General features: G+C 37.2%; 1 protein-coding gene across 1 annotated transcript in view; it reads left to right on the top strand.

Annotated features, from left to right (window-relative positions):
• ITPR2 (inositol 1,4,5-trisphosphate receptor type 2) overlaps positions 1-18464 on the top strand; it is a 497992-nt gene that overhangs the window by 204986 nt on the left and 274542 nt on the right. Inside the window, exons 27-31 of the mRNA XM_025879725.2 lie at positions 9183-9272; positions 9392-9517; positions 12631-12753; positions 13416-13616; positions 15596-15847. Coding sequence (XP_025735510.1) covers positions 9183-9272; positions 9392-9517; positions 12631-12753; positions 13416-13616; positions 15596-15847 — 792 coding nt within the window. The remainder of the gene's footprint in view (positions 1-9182; positions 9273-9391; positions 9518-12630; positions 12754-13415; positions 13617-15595; positions 15848-18464) is intronic.

Genomic DNA, 18464 nt, shown 5'->3' on the forward strand with positions numbered 1-18464 from the left:
ATCTGAACCACCTCTATTTGATTGCTGTGTGTCTCTCTAGAGCAAAATCCTTCTTTTGAACATTCTGCTTAAAATATGATTTTGGTTCCTTCACCATCATGCCTATGTAAGCCTTTGTACATACCTGAACTTCTCATTTCCCTTCTTATTCCCTTTCGATCGATACCTGTAATCAGATCTAATGTTTGAGATGATGGCTCTTGCCCTCAAAGAATGAACACATAGAAACAATATGCCAGAATGTCTGATTAAATGCTGAGCTGTGTGGTCAGAAGAGGGAGGAGTCAGTGTGGGCTGGAGGACTTGGAGAAGGCTTCACTGTTCTGAAGGGTTGGGAGGACTTAGTTAGCTAATATATTCAAGAATAATAAAAAGAGAATCAGTTCAGCAAGAATAAGTGGTTTGTATTTGAAATATCTGGAAATTGGGAGCCTCTGAACATTCTTGGGTTGGGAGGTGAGTATACCGTCTTGGAAAATTTGATCTGGCAGAGCAAGAGACTAAAGGTGGGGACCAACTAGGAGCCTCTTGCTTAAATTGAGGTGTGAGGTTATGCAAGCGTGAACTAAGGTGGCAGCAGTAGAAATACATACAAATGGGTAGATTGAGAAGCCAGGAGAATGGTACATTTATAATAACTTAATATAAGAAGAAAAAAGTGAGAAGCCACAAAGTTGCTAACTTGTACACCGCCAAATAATCTACACTTTGCAATGAGCCAACTGCCAAAGATAGTGACAATTTATTGTAAACAGGATGAAATATGTCACAATGTCAATGGCAACAGCCAGTAGCAGGCAGGACGGACTCTAGCAGGCCAATACAGATAATAATCCTTTGTTGTTTAGTAAATCTTTACAAAGGCTCTAAACACAGAATGATTAGCATTGTTTTAAAACAGATCATAATGGTCTAACTTTGTGCCTGCTTAGATATCAGAAGACCAGATAACATCAGTGTGATATTTTAAAATGTGATTCTTCATCTTAACAATAAAAATCTTTCCTGTAACATAAAAGTTGTTTTTTTTTCCCCCTCAACAGTAGGTTCTCCTTACTCTGGGCAAGAAACGGGAATGGACAATCTTTCTACTAAGACTAACAAATCTCAGCATATGATCCAAAATTATCCTGTTATTGTAGGGAGATGGATGGGATGGAGTTGGTCACCTAGTTAGCCCATTGCATCCCTAGCACCTATGAGCTTTACTACCTGTTGTATATGATAATATTTTCTTTTATTAAACTTACTTTCCGGGGCATTAAAAAACTATACCATCCTTGTTGAAAGATTAAAGGCTAGAGTATAACAAGTTGACAATATCTGTAGCATTAGTAATTCATCACATTCAAATAGGTGTTGAATTCTAAATATAGGAAGGTGGGATTAACTCAGAAAATCATATCCAAATGGGTTAAGTCAGGATTGCCCTTTATGTTCATCCACCTCTTTATTAAGGGTTGAGAAGCAGGTCACTTGGGCATCATTGAGCTTCTAAGAGAAGTTCCCACACATGTTATTCATTTTGACTGTTAATTTTTCTTCACAACAATTGTGCTTCTGTATCTGTATGTCTATATCTCTATATTTATTTACGCACCTGTATTTGGTTGCCTGCTTCTTTTTAAAAAGCTTACTCATACTGTCACTGATCTAGAGTCTAATATTTGAGCCGTCTATCTAGTTTTTACCTCAGGGACTATTTTTTTTTTTCATTTTCAGGGTTTCTACTTGGTTCTTTTTCATATCCATGCCTTCTAGATTCGTATCTGCCTGCTTAGCTTCATATTTTTTTGTTCTTTTAATGGATTTGTAATGTAAGGAACAGAGTTAACTGAAAAATGTCCCTAGGGGCTCACTCTGGGTTGTGTAGACAACAGGCTGGCTGTACGGTGTGTGGGGAATGTGGGAGGCAGGGTCTTCTCTTCTGAGAAGCTGTACACCAGCTTGGCTTCTGATGGGATCTGTGGCTTCCATTCCTCAGCAGGAGCTATCCAATTCCTGTGGGCGCTGTAGCTGGTATTCATGATAAATTCCTATAATTGATGGGTACCTGAATCCAGACAGCCTACTGCCCAAGAAGTAAGTTTGTGTGTACCTTTGCTGGTAGGTTGCTCTAACACTTGCCCCATAAGAAGTTACTACAAGGTGGGGATAGGCGAAGTTACTCAGAAATCTAGACCCATACTGGTGTTTGGCAGAGCACCCAGCACCTATTGTGGAATGATGGAAGGATGGGGGGCACTTGCCTTCTCTTGCCGGCACTTGGCTTGTAGTTTTCCCCTTTACCGATGAAGCTATCCTTGACCTCTGCTAAGTGATGCTGTGGAGTCAGCCTGAGCATGCAGCAACCACAGAGGGGTCCGCATGATGTGAAAGACATTATTCCTCACTTTATGATTATTTTAAACAAATTTCTAAGTCCTTGAAGATTTCTTGACTGTTTGCATTTCACTGGGAATGATATACTCTCATTATTGAGATTTCTTGTTGTCTTAGCATTAACTTTCCTCATAGGTATTTGGATTTTATGCAGATTTATCTTAATGAGAGAATGAATTTAATTCCTTCCTTTCTTCTCTCCCTCCTTTGCTTCCTTCCTTTGCTTTTTCTCTGTTTCTCTTGAGATACACTTTCCTTGTCTCATGATTTTTCTGTTACCTCCATATGCTATTATTCTTTTAAAAATTATAAAAAAAATTTTATTTTTTTTGAGGGAAAGAGTGTGCAAGCAGGGGGGAAGGGGCAGAGAGAGAGAATTTTAAGCAGGTTCCATGCCCAGCATGGAGCCTGACATGGGCTCAATTCCATGACCCTGAGATCATGACGTGAGCCAAAATCAAGAGTTGGATGCTTAACTGACTGAGCTACCCAGGCGCCCCATGCTATCATTCTTTAAAAGCAAAAACTGGTGTCCATTCTTTGCCGACCACTTCTGATCTTTTTCCTTTGATAAAGCAAGCAAGCAAGAAGGCAGATCCCTCTAGAAGGTTATCTGCAAAAAAACCCAAAAAAACTCTGCTTTTCCAAGTGTTAGTACTTTGATTCTGCACAGCAAGGAAAATAATTCTACATAAACTTTGTTTCTTCAGCAAAACTTATGATTGACTAACTCTTGACAAAAGCAACTGGTAGAATGTCAAACCTTCATGGCTTGGTTTAGATGGAGTCCATGTGCTTTAGACAGAACCTTCCTACATGAGCTGATCAGTGAGGGACACTGTGGTTATTGCATGAAGAACTTTTATCCATTAATTTTGGAGCGTGTTTTCCTGCATTTTCCTTTTCTGAAATTTGTTTTCTTATCTCCTTTTTTTTATTTTTGCCCCAGACTTCATTGTATATTTATTTCATTTGTTTATATAACATTACATATCCCTGTCCTTTGCCTCTGAGCAAATGCTACTGAAGGTGATGGCTGTAGATGAGTGTCACAAAATAAGTCCTTTCATAAGACATACAGCTGAAAAGTAATTTTTGGTTTTGAGTCAAATGCTACTTTTACACATCCTCATTCTATTTGGTTGTCATGTAAATTCTTAAATGTAATGCTTGTATCTCCTGAATTTGTTTCTTTAAATTACTTCCATTGTAAGAATCTTTTCCCTTCTTGTCCTTTGGGCCTACATTTACAATTAATGCTGTTTTAGGATAAACTTAGTATTTCTCCTCTTGTTATAAAGAACAGTTACTTTCTCACTAATTTTTTTTTTTTTTGCTTTGCCACTTGTTCTTAATTTAATATAAGTTGTTAGTGAGGATTCTAAGTTCCCATATGGTTTATTTTCCTCAGCAGGTGGCTTTTAACGAAATTCTAGAAGTTGATTCACTTACATCAGAGCGTGCAGATGTCATTAGACCAGGCATTAATGTTTCTGTAGTGATTGCTTGCCAAAGAGGGAAGTCTGAAAGAAGGTGCCAATGGCTTTGTCTTACATTCTATATGGACAACCCGCTTCTCACAGCTGTATCAGGGAGTGTTGTGATATGATTGTGACTGGGGAAGCTTCTTTCACTTAACATATCAGGTATCAGACATAGTCTGTAAGGGCTCTCTTATATTGTGGTTTTCATTTCCTGTACGATGCTTTGTTATTCTCTGTCACCCTGCTGACTAGAGGGTTGCCTATCCTTTCTGTGTTTTATAAAATACTGGGGAGGATTACATAAAAAAGTATTATATATTATATTACATAAATAATTATAAAAAGTATTGTATAGTGCTGTACTGTAATGGGTTCCTGTTGCATTTTTATGAAAACAACTATGAGTTCACATTGAACATACTCATCATCAGTATATTCCCTGTTTTCCCAATATCCCTCTAATGCACTGTAGTGGCGCACACCCTTTTTTTGGTACCTTATTTATCAGAGATATAGATAGTTGAGGAGATTTGGGATGTTTTCTAGGACATCTGATTAAACATCATCAAATACTAATTAAAATGATGTCAAATGAGTCAGAAAATACCAATATTGTATTTGTCTTGGGACAAAGGGAAAGGAAAATAGTTTTGGGGTCAGGTTAGAAATATGTTTTTACCCTCTAGAAGGGAAAGTATTTGGGCTTGAGCTGAGGGAAGTGTGGAGGGAATTTATCTGCCAGTAATGGTGGACATCACCTCTTCTGCACATTGTAGATCTTGGGCCAAGTCTTCAAGCAGCCTTAGATGCCAACCAGGGAAGCAGAAACTGTCAGCCATGACCCCATAATTGTCCAAATTAGCTTTACATGCAAAGTTAGATAAGTAGATCTAGGGTGATTTTAGGGCTCTGTCACCCTCTAGGTATCTTCCTAAATGACTGGTATATGATGTTACTCTTAGATGGGAGGGAGGAAAAATATATTCCACAGTAAGGTTATCATTCAGTTGTCTGGAGGAGGTGACATTTGTTATGAAAACCTGCAACTAAATTATAATCTGATTGGTGAATCAAAATATAAAAGACTGGTTATTGGATTTTCTTTCATGTTTTGGAAGAAGGTGGGAAGGGAAATGAAGGCATTTGACATCTGAAGTTGGGAGAATGGTGATTGGTAAGTGATGTCACTAATGGAGTTGAATAATGGTTATAGGAAGAGAAGGCTAGGGATACAGATGGGGAGCAGAATGCTTTGCAGACTTGCTGACTTGACAACATTGCTGAGGAAGGACATCCTTTAACTTCATTGGGGTGGGGACAAAGAGAAGACATGCACTGAGCTATTTTAATCATGCAGCTGCAGATGCAGGCAGTTCTACATTGTAAGATTTGGAAAGTCTTTTTTTTTTTTTTTATAAGCACGATTGCCCTTGTTTAAATTAAGGAGCCAGATTCCTATTAATTGGTGCCAATATTTAGTTCACCATGTAGTTTATACAATATCACTTCCCTATATGATTTTTGCTATTGATATAAAAGAGTTTGCTTGACTGATGCAAAATAAATTCTGAATAAACATTCAGAATCAGTATTTGCTTAGGTATTCACTTTTTGAGTCTCTGTCTAGAACTCTGTTACCCATCCAATTTCTAGACTCTTCCAGAAATATCTAGACCCTTCTAGACTATTCTTGCTATATTGTTTCTAAACCTACTGTTTTATGTTACAGTAGGTAACTAAATGCTATGCAATTAAAAATCTAGCTGCCTCTATGAAATCACTGAACTTGGAGTTCGGTTTCCCATACTCCATTAGAGGAAATAAGTTCAAATTCTTCCAGATGACAAGAAATAATTATAATAAAGTGCAAATATTTTCTCAGTGCCATATTTATTCTTCATCACAGTTGTCAAAAGGATAATTTGGGTATCTACTATATGCATGGCACCGTTCTCAGTGTTACACATTTTTTTTCTGAGCCTGTTCAGCTCCGGGACTCTGCATAAGTTACACTTCTGCATTTTGTATCTTACTAATATTTTGACGTTAGAATGAAGGCATGACTTTGTAGATTTGGCCACTGACCTAAGATCAAAGTTACATAGGATATAAAACATATAATCAATTTCTGCCCTTTCTGGAGGAAAACTTTTGGAACACCTTTACTTAGAGCATTTTGGCATCAAAATAAGAAAATGAAACCTAACTGTAATTACATAGTTTACATATTTCCTAAATTCCCCTGATCTGCTTTGGAATCATCCAGATGTTCTGTGGGTTAATATTTTTGTTCCGTTTAATTACATTGAATTATTTTCTGAAATTAAAAGGGGCTGCTTATTGAATTCTCCAGGGCTGCCTCTTTTTGTTGACTGCTGGCAATTTTAAATTAAAATAATTTTTCCTCATAATTCCCATACTTACATAGTTTAGCATTGTCTGTATCTTCCCCTGGGCTGAACTAAAGAGCATAGCTTTTTGTAATGTAGTACATTTTGCCTGAGATTACTTTTCTAAAAACAAGACAGTTGCATTTTCTTCAGGTCATTGTTTGAAAAATAGACTTAAATAATTTGCTAAAGCTTTGACTGTGTTTTCAACTGATTTTTTAAAGGTGACATATATCAGAAACATCTCCTTTCCACTATAGGAGCTTTGTCAATCTTTAGACTTGGTAATATCTTAATCCTGGTTTGTAGTACAAACTTGTTTTTTTTTAATATTTCTTTTCTTCCAGAAAAAAAATGAACATGGCCTTTTTAAATTTCAACCTCCACCTTTTTGATCAGAAAAAGGAAATTTCATTATATTTCTAGCTTTTGAAATTTCTGCTTCTCATCAATAATTTTTGCTATCAGATAGAAACCCTGTTTGTCTCATTCTCTGACCCCCTGTCTTTGTCCATCTAAATACTTTCCATTCATATCAGCACTTGGGCTCCTTCCCTCTACTGCACTGGCTTCTCTTAGGTATGTAGCTTTACATTTGCTTCTACAAGTTTTTAGGATTCACTTAGTGCTTGTTGTCTCGCAGACAATCTCTCGCATTCTTTTTTCTCTTTATTTACCTGCAGTGGAGGTTGAACTGTTTTCCTTTCCCTCCTAGCATTTGTTAGGATGGATAGGTGACACAATCCTGGACTCCAGCAGTAACACTGTGAATGTTTTCAGTGTTCACTAGTCTTTACTTTTTGCAGTTCCAGTTCTGTTGAGTGAAAGAGACAGGTGGTCAGAAAGGTAGAAAGTAATCTTGAAGACTATCAACGAAACGATAAAATAAGGAGAGTGGGGTTTAAAGAAAATGATGGTGAACTACAGAATCAAATGCTAAAGAAAGTTTTGGTGATTATGAGTCATTGGCACATAAAGCAATTTTAATATAGTGTGGTAGAGAGTATTCTTTTGAGAAATCTAGTGGGGCCATAACCTGAGATGCACAAGTACTCCCAAGGATGGGCAGTATCACTGAAAAATGCTTGGTTACCCTCAACTTAACCATATTTTTAAAGAGGTGAGAAATAATCAGTAGACAGCAGAAACTCCTCATGCACAGGAAATAGAGATGAAGCATGGAGAAGAGGCAGGGGAGTTGGAATTTGAAAAATCAATACACCAAAAGTTTTTTTTTTTTCCTCTGAGACACAGCAGGAAAGGTAAGTTTGTGGATGGTACTGGAATTTGCAGGTGGAAAAGAGGAAATGTTCATTTGCTCCATAAAATGGTAGGAGAGGTTATTTGCTAAGGTCGCATTCAGATTGGAAGCCTCTATCTTGGACAGTATTTGCCAGGAACAGAAGCAAAGACGAATACAAAGCTTACTAAGTGGTGATGGGTCAGCACTGGTCAAGTCACTCTCCTACTTGAAGCCTTTCCTCAGAATTCTTTGATGAGCATGGACAGTTTTTTCCTTTCTTTCTTGGTTTGTATTAATTTTGTGATTTGTCATGGAAACAGCTTGGGACAAATGAAATTACATTGATTGACTTTGCATATTTTTGTTACTTTTCCCTGAACTTAGATTGGGGTCCCCTTTAACTGTGAGAACCCAACACCATCAATATAGTCAGGAGTTTAGTGTGTTTTTGACTCAAGTTGGACTTGACATTCATCCCAATGCCATTTTGTACATATTGTAAATCAGGAAGACAATCAGGTCCCACTCTACTGATTGCCCTCTCTCATGCAACATGCACTAGCTCTTCTTGCCATCCTCTGTACACTCATATGTGCTCTTTCTGCAGTACCTTTGGCAAAAGTGACTTCTTCACCTGACAAGTGCCCCCCTCCCTTCACATGTCTCTCATGCTTAAACAGTTTTCATCTTTCAAGACCTTGGCTTTCACTTGACCTCTTTCATAAATCTGTCTAAAGATAGACCTATTCTCCCTTTCTCTGAATAGTGAATTCTGCTCAGTTCAAATCTTTATTTTCATATTTCTTCCAGTTTTCTTGGTTAGACTGTAATTTTCTTGTGAGAAGGACCACATACCCTATTTCTTTTAGATCCACTCACCTTCGTCTAGTACCAGGCATGTATTAAGTCTTAATAAATGCTCAGGTATTAAATTATTTGTAATGTGTTTTATTTTTATTTAGTGATTTTAAGAGTTGATATTTAAAATATGTCGCTCCCTATATTTGTCTTTTATTGTGCTGCTACATATGGTTGTTACAGTGAAATATTTTTGGCATTTCAGGACCTCTTAATAAGCTTTATTAATTTAGTAACTTAAAATATTATTTTTTAATTTAAATTTTATTTTCCTTTCTTCATTTTCATGGCTCTGTACATGCTCGGATGGCCCCAAGTCATGACTCTTAGGGATGTCATGGTAACCTGGCAGAGAATTCTTGGGTTAAAGTGTTCTTTCCTTCCATCTCTGATATGTTTTTTCAGCTGTTATGATATGCTTTTTCACCTTTTTTTTACCCCCTGTAGTTTATCCCCCATGATAAAATTACACATTTTATCCCCTGGATTTTTACTATTCCTTCTCCAATCAGCTCTATAAAGCAATGGTATGTCTGGTATATTTAGCATAAGGAAATACACTGTGTAATAACTTTTCCTTTTTAACTGAATTCATTAATTATTAGTAATGCCATCTATCTTGTAATTTGGCTGTTATTGGGAATTGGTAATTTGCATGATTCCTTCAGGCCAAGGAAGGTTTTATGGGATAAAAAAGTAGAACGGTAACATTTAAGTTGAAAAATAAATTACAAAATAATTATCAAATATATTTATTATTTATTACAAAATAAATTTATTACAAAGCTATGTATGGGGTAAAATACATACTTGTGTTTATTTTAGGAATCAAGCATTTTAAGTCCAGTGCAGGATGGAACAAGGAAACCTCAGATTGACAGCAATAAGAGCAATAACTACCGGATTGTAAAAGAGGTCAGCACATGTCAAATGTTTTTATATGGGTTTATATTTGGGTGGCAAATAACTTTTGCTTGTGTATTACATTTAATGTTATATTCCTTATATTTAACGCTTTTCTTCTTTTTAAAAAGATTTTGATTAGACTAAGTAAACTCTGTGTCCAGAATAAAAAGTGTCGGAATCAACATCAACGATTACTGAAAAATATGGGAGCTCATTCGGTGGTGTTGGATCTTCTGAAGATACCCTATGAGAAGGTTAGTGCTTAGTTACTTTTTAAAAAAAAAAAGTTTTTATTTTGATATGATCTCAAATATATAACAAAGTTACAAGAATTTTTTTCCCTGAACTGCTTGGAAGTGAGTCGCCAATCTGATTAGCCCCGAGCCCTTTGGTGTGTGGTTCCTACACAAAGGACGCTCTTCTTCCTGCATAACTGCATGACAAGCTTCCAGATCAGGGAAGAGCATGACACTTGACTGCCACTTAATCCTCAGGTGCTGGTCACATTTCTCTCATCATCTCAACTGTGTCCTGTTTGACAAAAAGGTCCACTTCAGAAACAGGTGCTGTTTGGTTGTCATGTTTGTGTATCTCCTCATGCTGGCACTCCTAGGAAACTTGACACTTTTGAAGATAGACCAGCTCTTTTGAAGACTGTTCCTTCATTTGGGCCAGCTAATATTGCCTCGTAATTAGATTCAGTTATGCATCATTGGCAGGAACATAACAGAAGTGAGGCTAAGTTCTTCCCATCACTTTCTATCAAGAGGCACATAATTTTGATTTTGATCCCATTACTGATGGTGTTTACTTTGATCACTTGATTAAGGTGGTGTCTGCCAGGATTCTTCACTGCAAAGTAGTCATTTTCCCTTGGTAATTAATGAGTATTTTGTTGGGAGGTTCTTTGAAACTAAGTAAATATCCTGTTCTTCATCAAATTTTCAATCTATTTATTCACTTATTTATTTTAATCTGTATAAATTTGTAGATACTCATTTTATTCCCTAGGTTACACTAGGCTTCTCTAGTTATCTTTTTTATTCTCAGATGGTCCCCAGTCTGCCCAGTGACTCCCCTTTGAGCTAGCTTCTCTGTCCTCTAACATGCACGTCATTCTTGAGTAGTTCCTTGCTTTTTACACATTAAGATGTTCCAGGATCACTACGCATTTTTCTTGCTCCAACTCTGGAATCAGCCATTTCTTTAAGTGGCCCCAGTTCCATTGGGGGAGAATGACTGTAGAAGCAAAGTTCTGAGAACTAAGTGTACTTACTGCTTTTGGGGTTTCATTCTTCTAGGCCCTCTAAATAGACAAAGCCAAGGAACATATGTGTGTGTTGAAATACTCATTTGTTAATACAGTAAATAGCTAATCTTCCATCACTGCAGCAGCCCCCTGTTCCATATGGACACCCTCTGCCCCTCACTCGGGCTCTGACAACACCAGGGTGGATGCCCTCTTTATCTCCCAGGTGTTACCTGCCATGCCATGCCTCTCCTGGTGCAGATGTTCTCCCCACTTGGATTTACACTCCTCGGATGGGGTTGCTTCCTGATTCAGCTTACTTTTTAACATGTAAACTTATCAATTCTACCCTTCCTTAGGTGGCATAATTCATTCTGTGGCACAGAATGCAATAAAAGAATTATTGAAAGGCAACAAAAGGTATTAAATCCTCAGCATTTACTACCCACATTATTTCATCTTTGATATTGTAACATAGGCATTGGACACGTGATCAAGTCCCTTCTTCTAGTAATATAACTTAGCATTCAATATTTTACTACTACATTATGTTTATAGGTTTGCTCAGTTTTAATGGTGCAGAAACAAAAAATAGAGTAAGAGGAGAGTTTCAAAAGAAATGTCAAATACAGTGGAACTGGTCCTGGTGTTCTTCTGTGTTGGCCAGCTTTCAGTGGGAACTGGGTATTCCTGTGGCTGAAGACTCATTGATGTCTTTCTACTATCCATGCATTACACAAGTAAAGGAAAGTGTTAGTAGATTTTGAATTAAAATTTCCTATTTTTAAGTCAGGAATGAAGTTTTTGGTCTCATTTACTCTTCTAGTTAAATCATCCCTATTTTAAATATGAGGAAATGGGTCTATTAATGATCTTGGGCTCTTTGTTTAGTTATAGATGGCATAAACTATAGACTCTTAGAAAAAAACAGAAAACATTAAATTATTTATTAAAACTACTACTAAAAACATGAGTCCATTTTGTATCTCTGACACTGTCTACATGACAAATTGGATAATCAACTACTCAGAAAAAATTTAGGTGGTTTCAGTGATATCTCCATAGTGTTATGGGATTTTGAAAAACGACAGTGAATACGGAAAGCAACTTACATGTGTTCAGAAAGAGGGGAACCCAAAAAGATTGGGGAATAGAGGAGATCAGAAAGCAAAGAGGAAAAGGAAAACAAAGAGGTGGAAATAGACAAGATAAAGAGCAAAAGGATGGGTATTAAGGAATGCACATGTGGTGGTGAGCACTGGGTGTTATATGCAACTAATGAATCATTGAACACTACATCAAAATACTATATGTTGACTAATTGAACATAATAAAAAAATAAAAAAATAAATAGCAGAAGGCCAGGGTTGGGGGGAGGATGGAGTCGAGATGAGGTCAGAAATATATATAGAGAGAGAAAGAGAAATTTACCGGGGCGGGGGCAGGGAATAGAGGAAAAGTGAATGGAGAGAAGAAAGGGACTAGGGACAAAGCAAGAGGATGAGGGATGACGGATGCTGGGAAAAGCAGCAGGAAGGGAAGAGTTTGAGAAGGAGGAGCATCTAGAAGGTAGGGAAAGAGGAGAAAACAAGAAACCGGAAGATTCGGATACATGAAAATATTGGGAAAGAGAGCAAGTCCCACAGAAGGGAGGGATGAGAAGGATGGAAGTGAAGCAGAGAAGGGAGGGAACAGAGAGAGTGAGGGGCCAGAGAGAGAGGAAGGCAGGACAGACGAGCTCTGGGCAAAGAGGCTGTGGGCACAGAGGCGGGGGAGGAAGATGCAGCTGTGGGCAGATGGGGGAATGTAGTGGATAAGCAGAGAGGTTGGGGAGAAAGAGAGACAGACTGAAACAAAGAGGGGTTGAGAGAGTGGAGTAGAACAGGTAATAGAAGGAGAAATAAAGAGAAGGTGAGAAACATCTAGAAAACGGTGGGGGGTGATGGTAACAGTGGGAGGAGTAGGGAGGTGTAGAAACCGAAAGGGCACAGAGGAGGGGCAGCAAAACACAGTAGCAGAGAGGATAAGAGAACACGTGGGAAAGAAAATGCTTTTTCATAATCTTTGGTATTATGGTATATTTGTTTCTCTGTATCATTGCTACTCTTTCACTTACAGAATGATGAAAAGATGAACGAAGTGATGAATCTGGCCCACACATTCCTGCAGAATTTCTGTCGGGGAAATCCACAGAACCAAGTGCTCCTTCATAAACATCTGAATTTGTTTTTAACCCCCGGTGTAAGTATTTTAGTGACTTCTAATATTGATAGTAAAGTGTCCCCCTGATTCGTTTTAGCAGCATTGATAAATGGAATTTTATTAATCTTTAACACCATATTAGTCTTTACCACCTTATTTTTTTCCTTGTAAGGTGAATATGTTTTTTTTTTCCTAAAAGTGAATATGTTTTTTTTTTTCCACTAAGGAAACATTCACAGAAACTTGAAATATTACATGAATTTTACCTGCAGGTGACAACTTCCTTTATATATATATAGTTTAACATTAGGAAAAAATCTGGTAGAACCAAGAACAACTTCAATGCCATGAGTGAGATAAATATGGAAAACTCAAAGGTAGAGGTAACTCTGTAAAATGTATGTCAGTGGATACTAGGGAAGAACTAACTTTGAGCAGTAGATAATTAATCTCGAGTGCCGTTGCCAACACTTTGACCTTTATGATAATCAGCTCCTTTTTCCAACTAAATTCCTTTGTGAGCTCAGTTTGCTTTTAGTGGTGAATGATCTCACTGCATTTTGTAGAAGGCTTGCCCAGGAAACTCACTATGGCTTTGCATAAAATATAAAACTGATCACAAGCAGGGAAATTAGTCTAAGCAGTGTAAAATAGAAAATTGATCTTGTTAGAATTACAAGGGTACATTCCTTTCTGGTTAGCTTCTGGAAGCAGAAACCATGCGGCACATCTTCATGAACAATTACCATCTCTGCAATGAGATCAGCGAGAGAGTTGTGCAACACTTTGTGCACTGCATCGAGACACATGGCCGCCACGTGGAGTACCTGAGGTTTTTGCAAACGATTGTAAAAGCAGATGGTAAATATGTGAAGAAATGCCAGGATATGATAATGACAGAGGTATGTTCTCGGTTTTCATTTTAACAGCTTCACATAAGTAATGTGCTCAAGTATGTGTTTTCTGTTAATGTATAGTGTAAAACACCCCCACAACATAGGTGTGGAAAATAATTTCGTCCTGATGGCTTAAGCAACAAGTATATTTTGTTTAAATCTAGTGAAGTAACATACCATTAAGTTGATTGTATAATTTTCTGAGTTTATTTTTCTTTTTGATCCTTAAGGAATTTGTGTACTTTAAATAGCAAAATTCTGTGAAATATTATAATTGAGAATGAAAGTGGCACATTTTATATTTTTAAGTTTTCAGTCTGTAACAAAGATGGTTGTAACTCTGTTTTCCCACTGCCTTTTTTGCTCTATTCCTGAAAGAAAGAATCCGTGTTCTCTGCTACTGTTTGCAGAAGGGTTTGAACGGCATTAAGTTAATTAATAGCAATTATCCATCAGTGATTTATGATGTGTGGAAGCTTAAGTTGAAAATTTAAGAAATGCAAATGGTTGAAGTACCTCATTTATTTTGTTCTCTTCATAGTGATATTTGACATTGAGCGAGATTTATCCAATGAGTAAGTTACTCACCAGGAACCAAGTTGTACTTTGGAGAAATTGAGTCCATTTGGGTAAATCATTGCTCTGTGACCTAATGGTTCTGTAAAGGCCTGGTTGGATTAAGCCAGCTTTCAACCCTGGCTACCAAATAGTTATGTAATAGATTATATTGATTGAGGGGATTTTCATAATTAAATACTTTCAATTTGGGAATGAGGGGAGGGGGACTCCTGTACTGATATAATGGGAGTCCCTCCTGCCCCATAGAAATCTTAAAATTAATTCAGCTTAAAGCCTTGAATTTTTAATGTAAATTATTTTTATTAAACATTTTAAAGATCATTTTAAAAGTTACCTTTTCCTTATCTATATTTACGTTCGTAATTGTTCTTCATTGCCTAGAAATGTGGGAACTAATTTGATTTTGCATTATGATCATCAAGGAAAGAATTAAAATGGGAAAGCAGCAAATAAAAATTAGCAAAATTTTATGATACCTATTAGGGGAAGTGTTTTTATGTGGAAAGAAGTATTTGTAATATTATATTGTGTTGACATATAATACATATTTTAACACATGTACCTTCTCTTTCAACAAAACGTTCAAAGCAAGCCAGTTGTTTTATCGATTTAAATCTGTTATCAATTTAATTAAAATAGAGAGAAAATATATCCCCCAAATATCTCCAATTGGGGTTAGAAAATTGGTACTGATAATAGACAATAAGATATTATGCAGTTTGAGCAATAAAAGTACCACCTGCTGGAATTCTCCACTAAAATTGTATAAATAAAATAGGAAGGAAAATGTATATCCTAAAAGCCTCTGGTTATTCATTTCTTTGTTTCTCTCTCTCTTTCTCTTTTTAAGTCTTTTTTTTTTTTCTCCATTTCTCTCATCTCCGCTTTTACCTCCATTCCCTACGGTGCCCACGACGCATGGAATTTCCAGATTCTTGTAAAGTTGCATTTGGCTCAAAGTACTTGCTTTTTTGTTCTGTCACTATTGAAGGGGGTTGGGATATTTTACTCACCTTTAGTAAAATTAGACTTAGGAGATTTCTCATGTCTTGGCAGTGGCATTTTCCATTTGAAGTAGAGGAAAGCAACTTTCTTGAAATATTTTGCAGGTTTAATTTCAGGGGATAATTCACTGGGGAATGATTATATCATCTATACCATTTAATTCTTGTCCCCATCCAGCTCTCCCCTATCTCCCTGGCTTGCTTGTGATAGTATTCATAAATAATCACTTGGCACCTGACTAGAATCTTTTTACCATCTTGCCTTGGTATAGTTCTGCTTTTGCAATATCATCTGTGTTTTTAGAAAGAGATGCATGTGTTTCCAGATAGATCAAACCTTTGGCAATAGCTGCAAGGATGAACATTTGGACTGCTATGTAGACTCTCTTATTATCATTTCAGTTGATAAATGGGGGTGAAGATGTGCTGATCTTTTACAATGATAGAGCATCATTTCCCATCCTTCTCCATATGATGTGTTCAGAGAGAGACCGAGGGGATGAGAGTGGCCCCTTAGCTTACCACATCACCCTGGTGGAGTTGCTAGCAGCATGCACAGAGGGGAAAAATGTCTACACCGAAATCAAGTGCAATTCCCTTCTGCCCTTGGACGACATAGTGAGGGTGGTGACCCACGATGACTGCATCCCTGAGGTAAGCCTGGCAAAAGCTGAGCAGCCACGGAAGTACATAAGTGCTAGAAGTCCCCATACTATTTATAATGAGATAATGTATTTAGTCAAGAAATTGTACTTAGCTATATAATTAGAAAAATTTAAAAGAGCATAAAAAGTTTCCTTTTTTACTTCTACAGGAAGCTATGAAAGACGGTAAACTTTTTCAAAGTAGAGCCCTGTTGGTTTACTGGAAGCTACTGTGGGAGTCTCTTAAATTCTAAGTATGGCAGTGTGATAAAACTGAGATTTTACTTGTTACCTCTGGTATGTTCTTGAGCATGCAATAGATGCTGCATAAATAATTCACGATCACTGATAGGAGAGGCTAGGATGGTGCAGTAGTATCATCTATTAGACTCTGTAGGTTTGCCTTGCTTTACGGAATAAATGCAGTCTTGGAAATACGGACATGCATTTTGTTTTATTCGCACATCATTCTTTTACCCTCTCTCCTTGTTTGGCTCTGATAATAGGGAAAAAAATCATTAAAAACTGGTTGTCTGCCAACAGGATTAATGAGGCTTCCAGGAATGTACATTGCAATAATTTCTTTTCTACTGTTGTGGTGTATTGTTGCAAAGTTCATAAATGTGTGATGCATCAAATATGATATAAATCTAAACATTTTAAATCATAGTAACTTAAAAAGGTGTAGGGTTAAGTTAACTTCCCTAACTTCCCAGTAGTCCTATGTAGTGATGGACTTAAAAGTATATTTTTGTGAAATTATTTTGTGGAATTATTGACACTTCATAGCAAGGGTACTTCATGCTTTGATTGGCTTGAAATAAGATGGCCAAGAAAGGAAGCATAGTGTAGTGATTAAATTCCTGGATTCTGTCTTTATTTGAGGTCCTGGTTCTGACAGTACTTCTTCCCACATGCTGCTCTTTCTGACCACACCACTCTGGCCCCTTATGTTCACCTGCTTCACTCCTCTTCATCCTTCATATCTTGATTCAAGCATTACCTCCTTAAGGAAAACTTCCTTGGCCTCTCATAGTAGAGTTGTAAGAGTCTACGATTTGAAATTTGACATTTGAATGTTATTAATAAAGGTCTGTAGCCTTCACATCCTTGCCCAAGATTATAAGCGTGATGAGAGAAGCAACTAGGTTGTTTCTGTGTACCATTATATTACCTGATCCTGAGACTATACCTAATAAGTATGTTTTGAATGAATGAACAAATGAATTAAAGAATGAGTGAGAATCCTGGATCCATTACTTCTAGCTGTGTGACTGATTCCAGCAGGTTACTTAACCTTTCTGATCTTCCATTTCCACAATTTTAAAGCAGAACAATTCTGGTATGTATCTGAGAGGATTGCTGGAGGGTGGAATTAAGGAAGATATTACATACAAAATGCTGAAAGGTTTGACGTGTAGCAAACAATGAATAAATATAAGCTGCTGTCAAGATGATTAAGATAATGCACTGAATGGTTCTGAAGTCTCCCTACCCTATGATCAGTTCTTGACACAGGCACCCTGTCTGCTTTTTGGCCTTAGTCAAGGACAGAGAAGCACTAAGGGCATGAAAGCTGACCCTGTATTCCTTATGGTTCTAACTTGGATTCTATGAATCCTTGAAATTATTTACATGATTTTGTATGTATATGCGTTTAGGGTGGTTTATAGCACCCATCCCATTATTTATTTATTTATTCCTTGAGAGAGAGAGAGAGAGCACACACACATGTGAGCCAGAGGGAGGGACAGAGGGAAAGGGAGAGAGACAATCCCAAGCAGACTCCGCGCTGAGCATGGAGCCTGACTCAGGGCTTGATCTCATGACCCTGAGATCATGACTTGAGTTGAAATCCAGAGTTAGTTGCTTAACCGACTGAGCCACTCAGACACCCCTCATCACATTTTCATTAAAAAAAAAATAAAGAAAGGAAAGAGAAGAACCACAAACACTACTGTTCTACACACTTCAGAAATACTCTATGTTGGTGAGACTCATCCCAGTCCTTTACGAGGGATTTTGTTAAATATGGGAAAGAGTGGTACTACACTTTAAAGTAATATAATTTTTTTGTAAACTGTGAGCCTGTTTCTTCTCAGAAATAGTAATTTAAATATTTCTGAATGGCATTAAAGTATTATTTAATCAACACATTTAAATGTTATATTAGAACTCTCTTGGTTGCAAACAACAGAAACCTAACTTGAACTGTTTAAATTTAAAAAAGGGAATTTTATTGGATCCTGTATTTGGGAATTTGAAGGATAGGTGTTCTGATGGATCAAGAGGTTCAAACAATGTCAGAATTCTTTCCATCTCTTGTCCCCTGTTCCTTTGTGGTTTTGCCTCATTCTCTTTTTCTGTGCATAATTGTCCTCCATGTACTTGCAGAAGATGGATTCTTGGAGTTTGGGTTTACCTTGTTCCACTTTAGTAATGAGCGAGAGAGAGAGAATGACAGAATGTCAGAGAAAGAGACAGAAAGAAGGGGAGGGAGAGGGAGAGGAAGGAAGACAGGGAAAGGGAGCACATTTGACTCTCAGTGTCTCCACTAGGACAGACTTGGTTTCTGTCAGGTGTACTTGTGCATTCCAACACTGGGTGCAGGGGAATGGGCTACTAGG

The sequence above is a fragment of the Callorhinus ursinus genome, unplaced genomic scaffold (assembly GCF_003265705.2).
Source record: "Callorhinus ursinus isolate GAN/ISIS: 27379988/994484 unplaced genomic scaffold, GSC_fseal_2.0 scaffold27, whole genome shotgun sequence".
Classification (NCBI taxonomy): domain Eukaryota; kingdom Metazoa; phylum Chordata; class Mammalia; order Carnivora; family Otariidae; genus Callorhinus; species Callorhinus ursinus.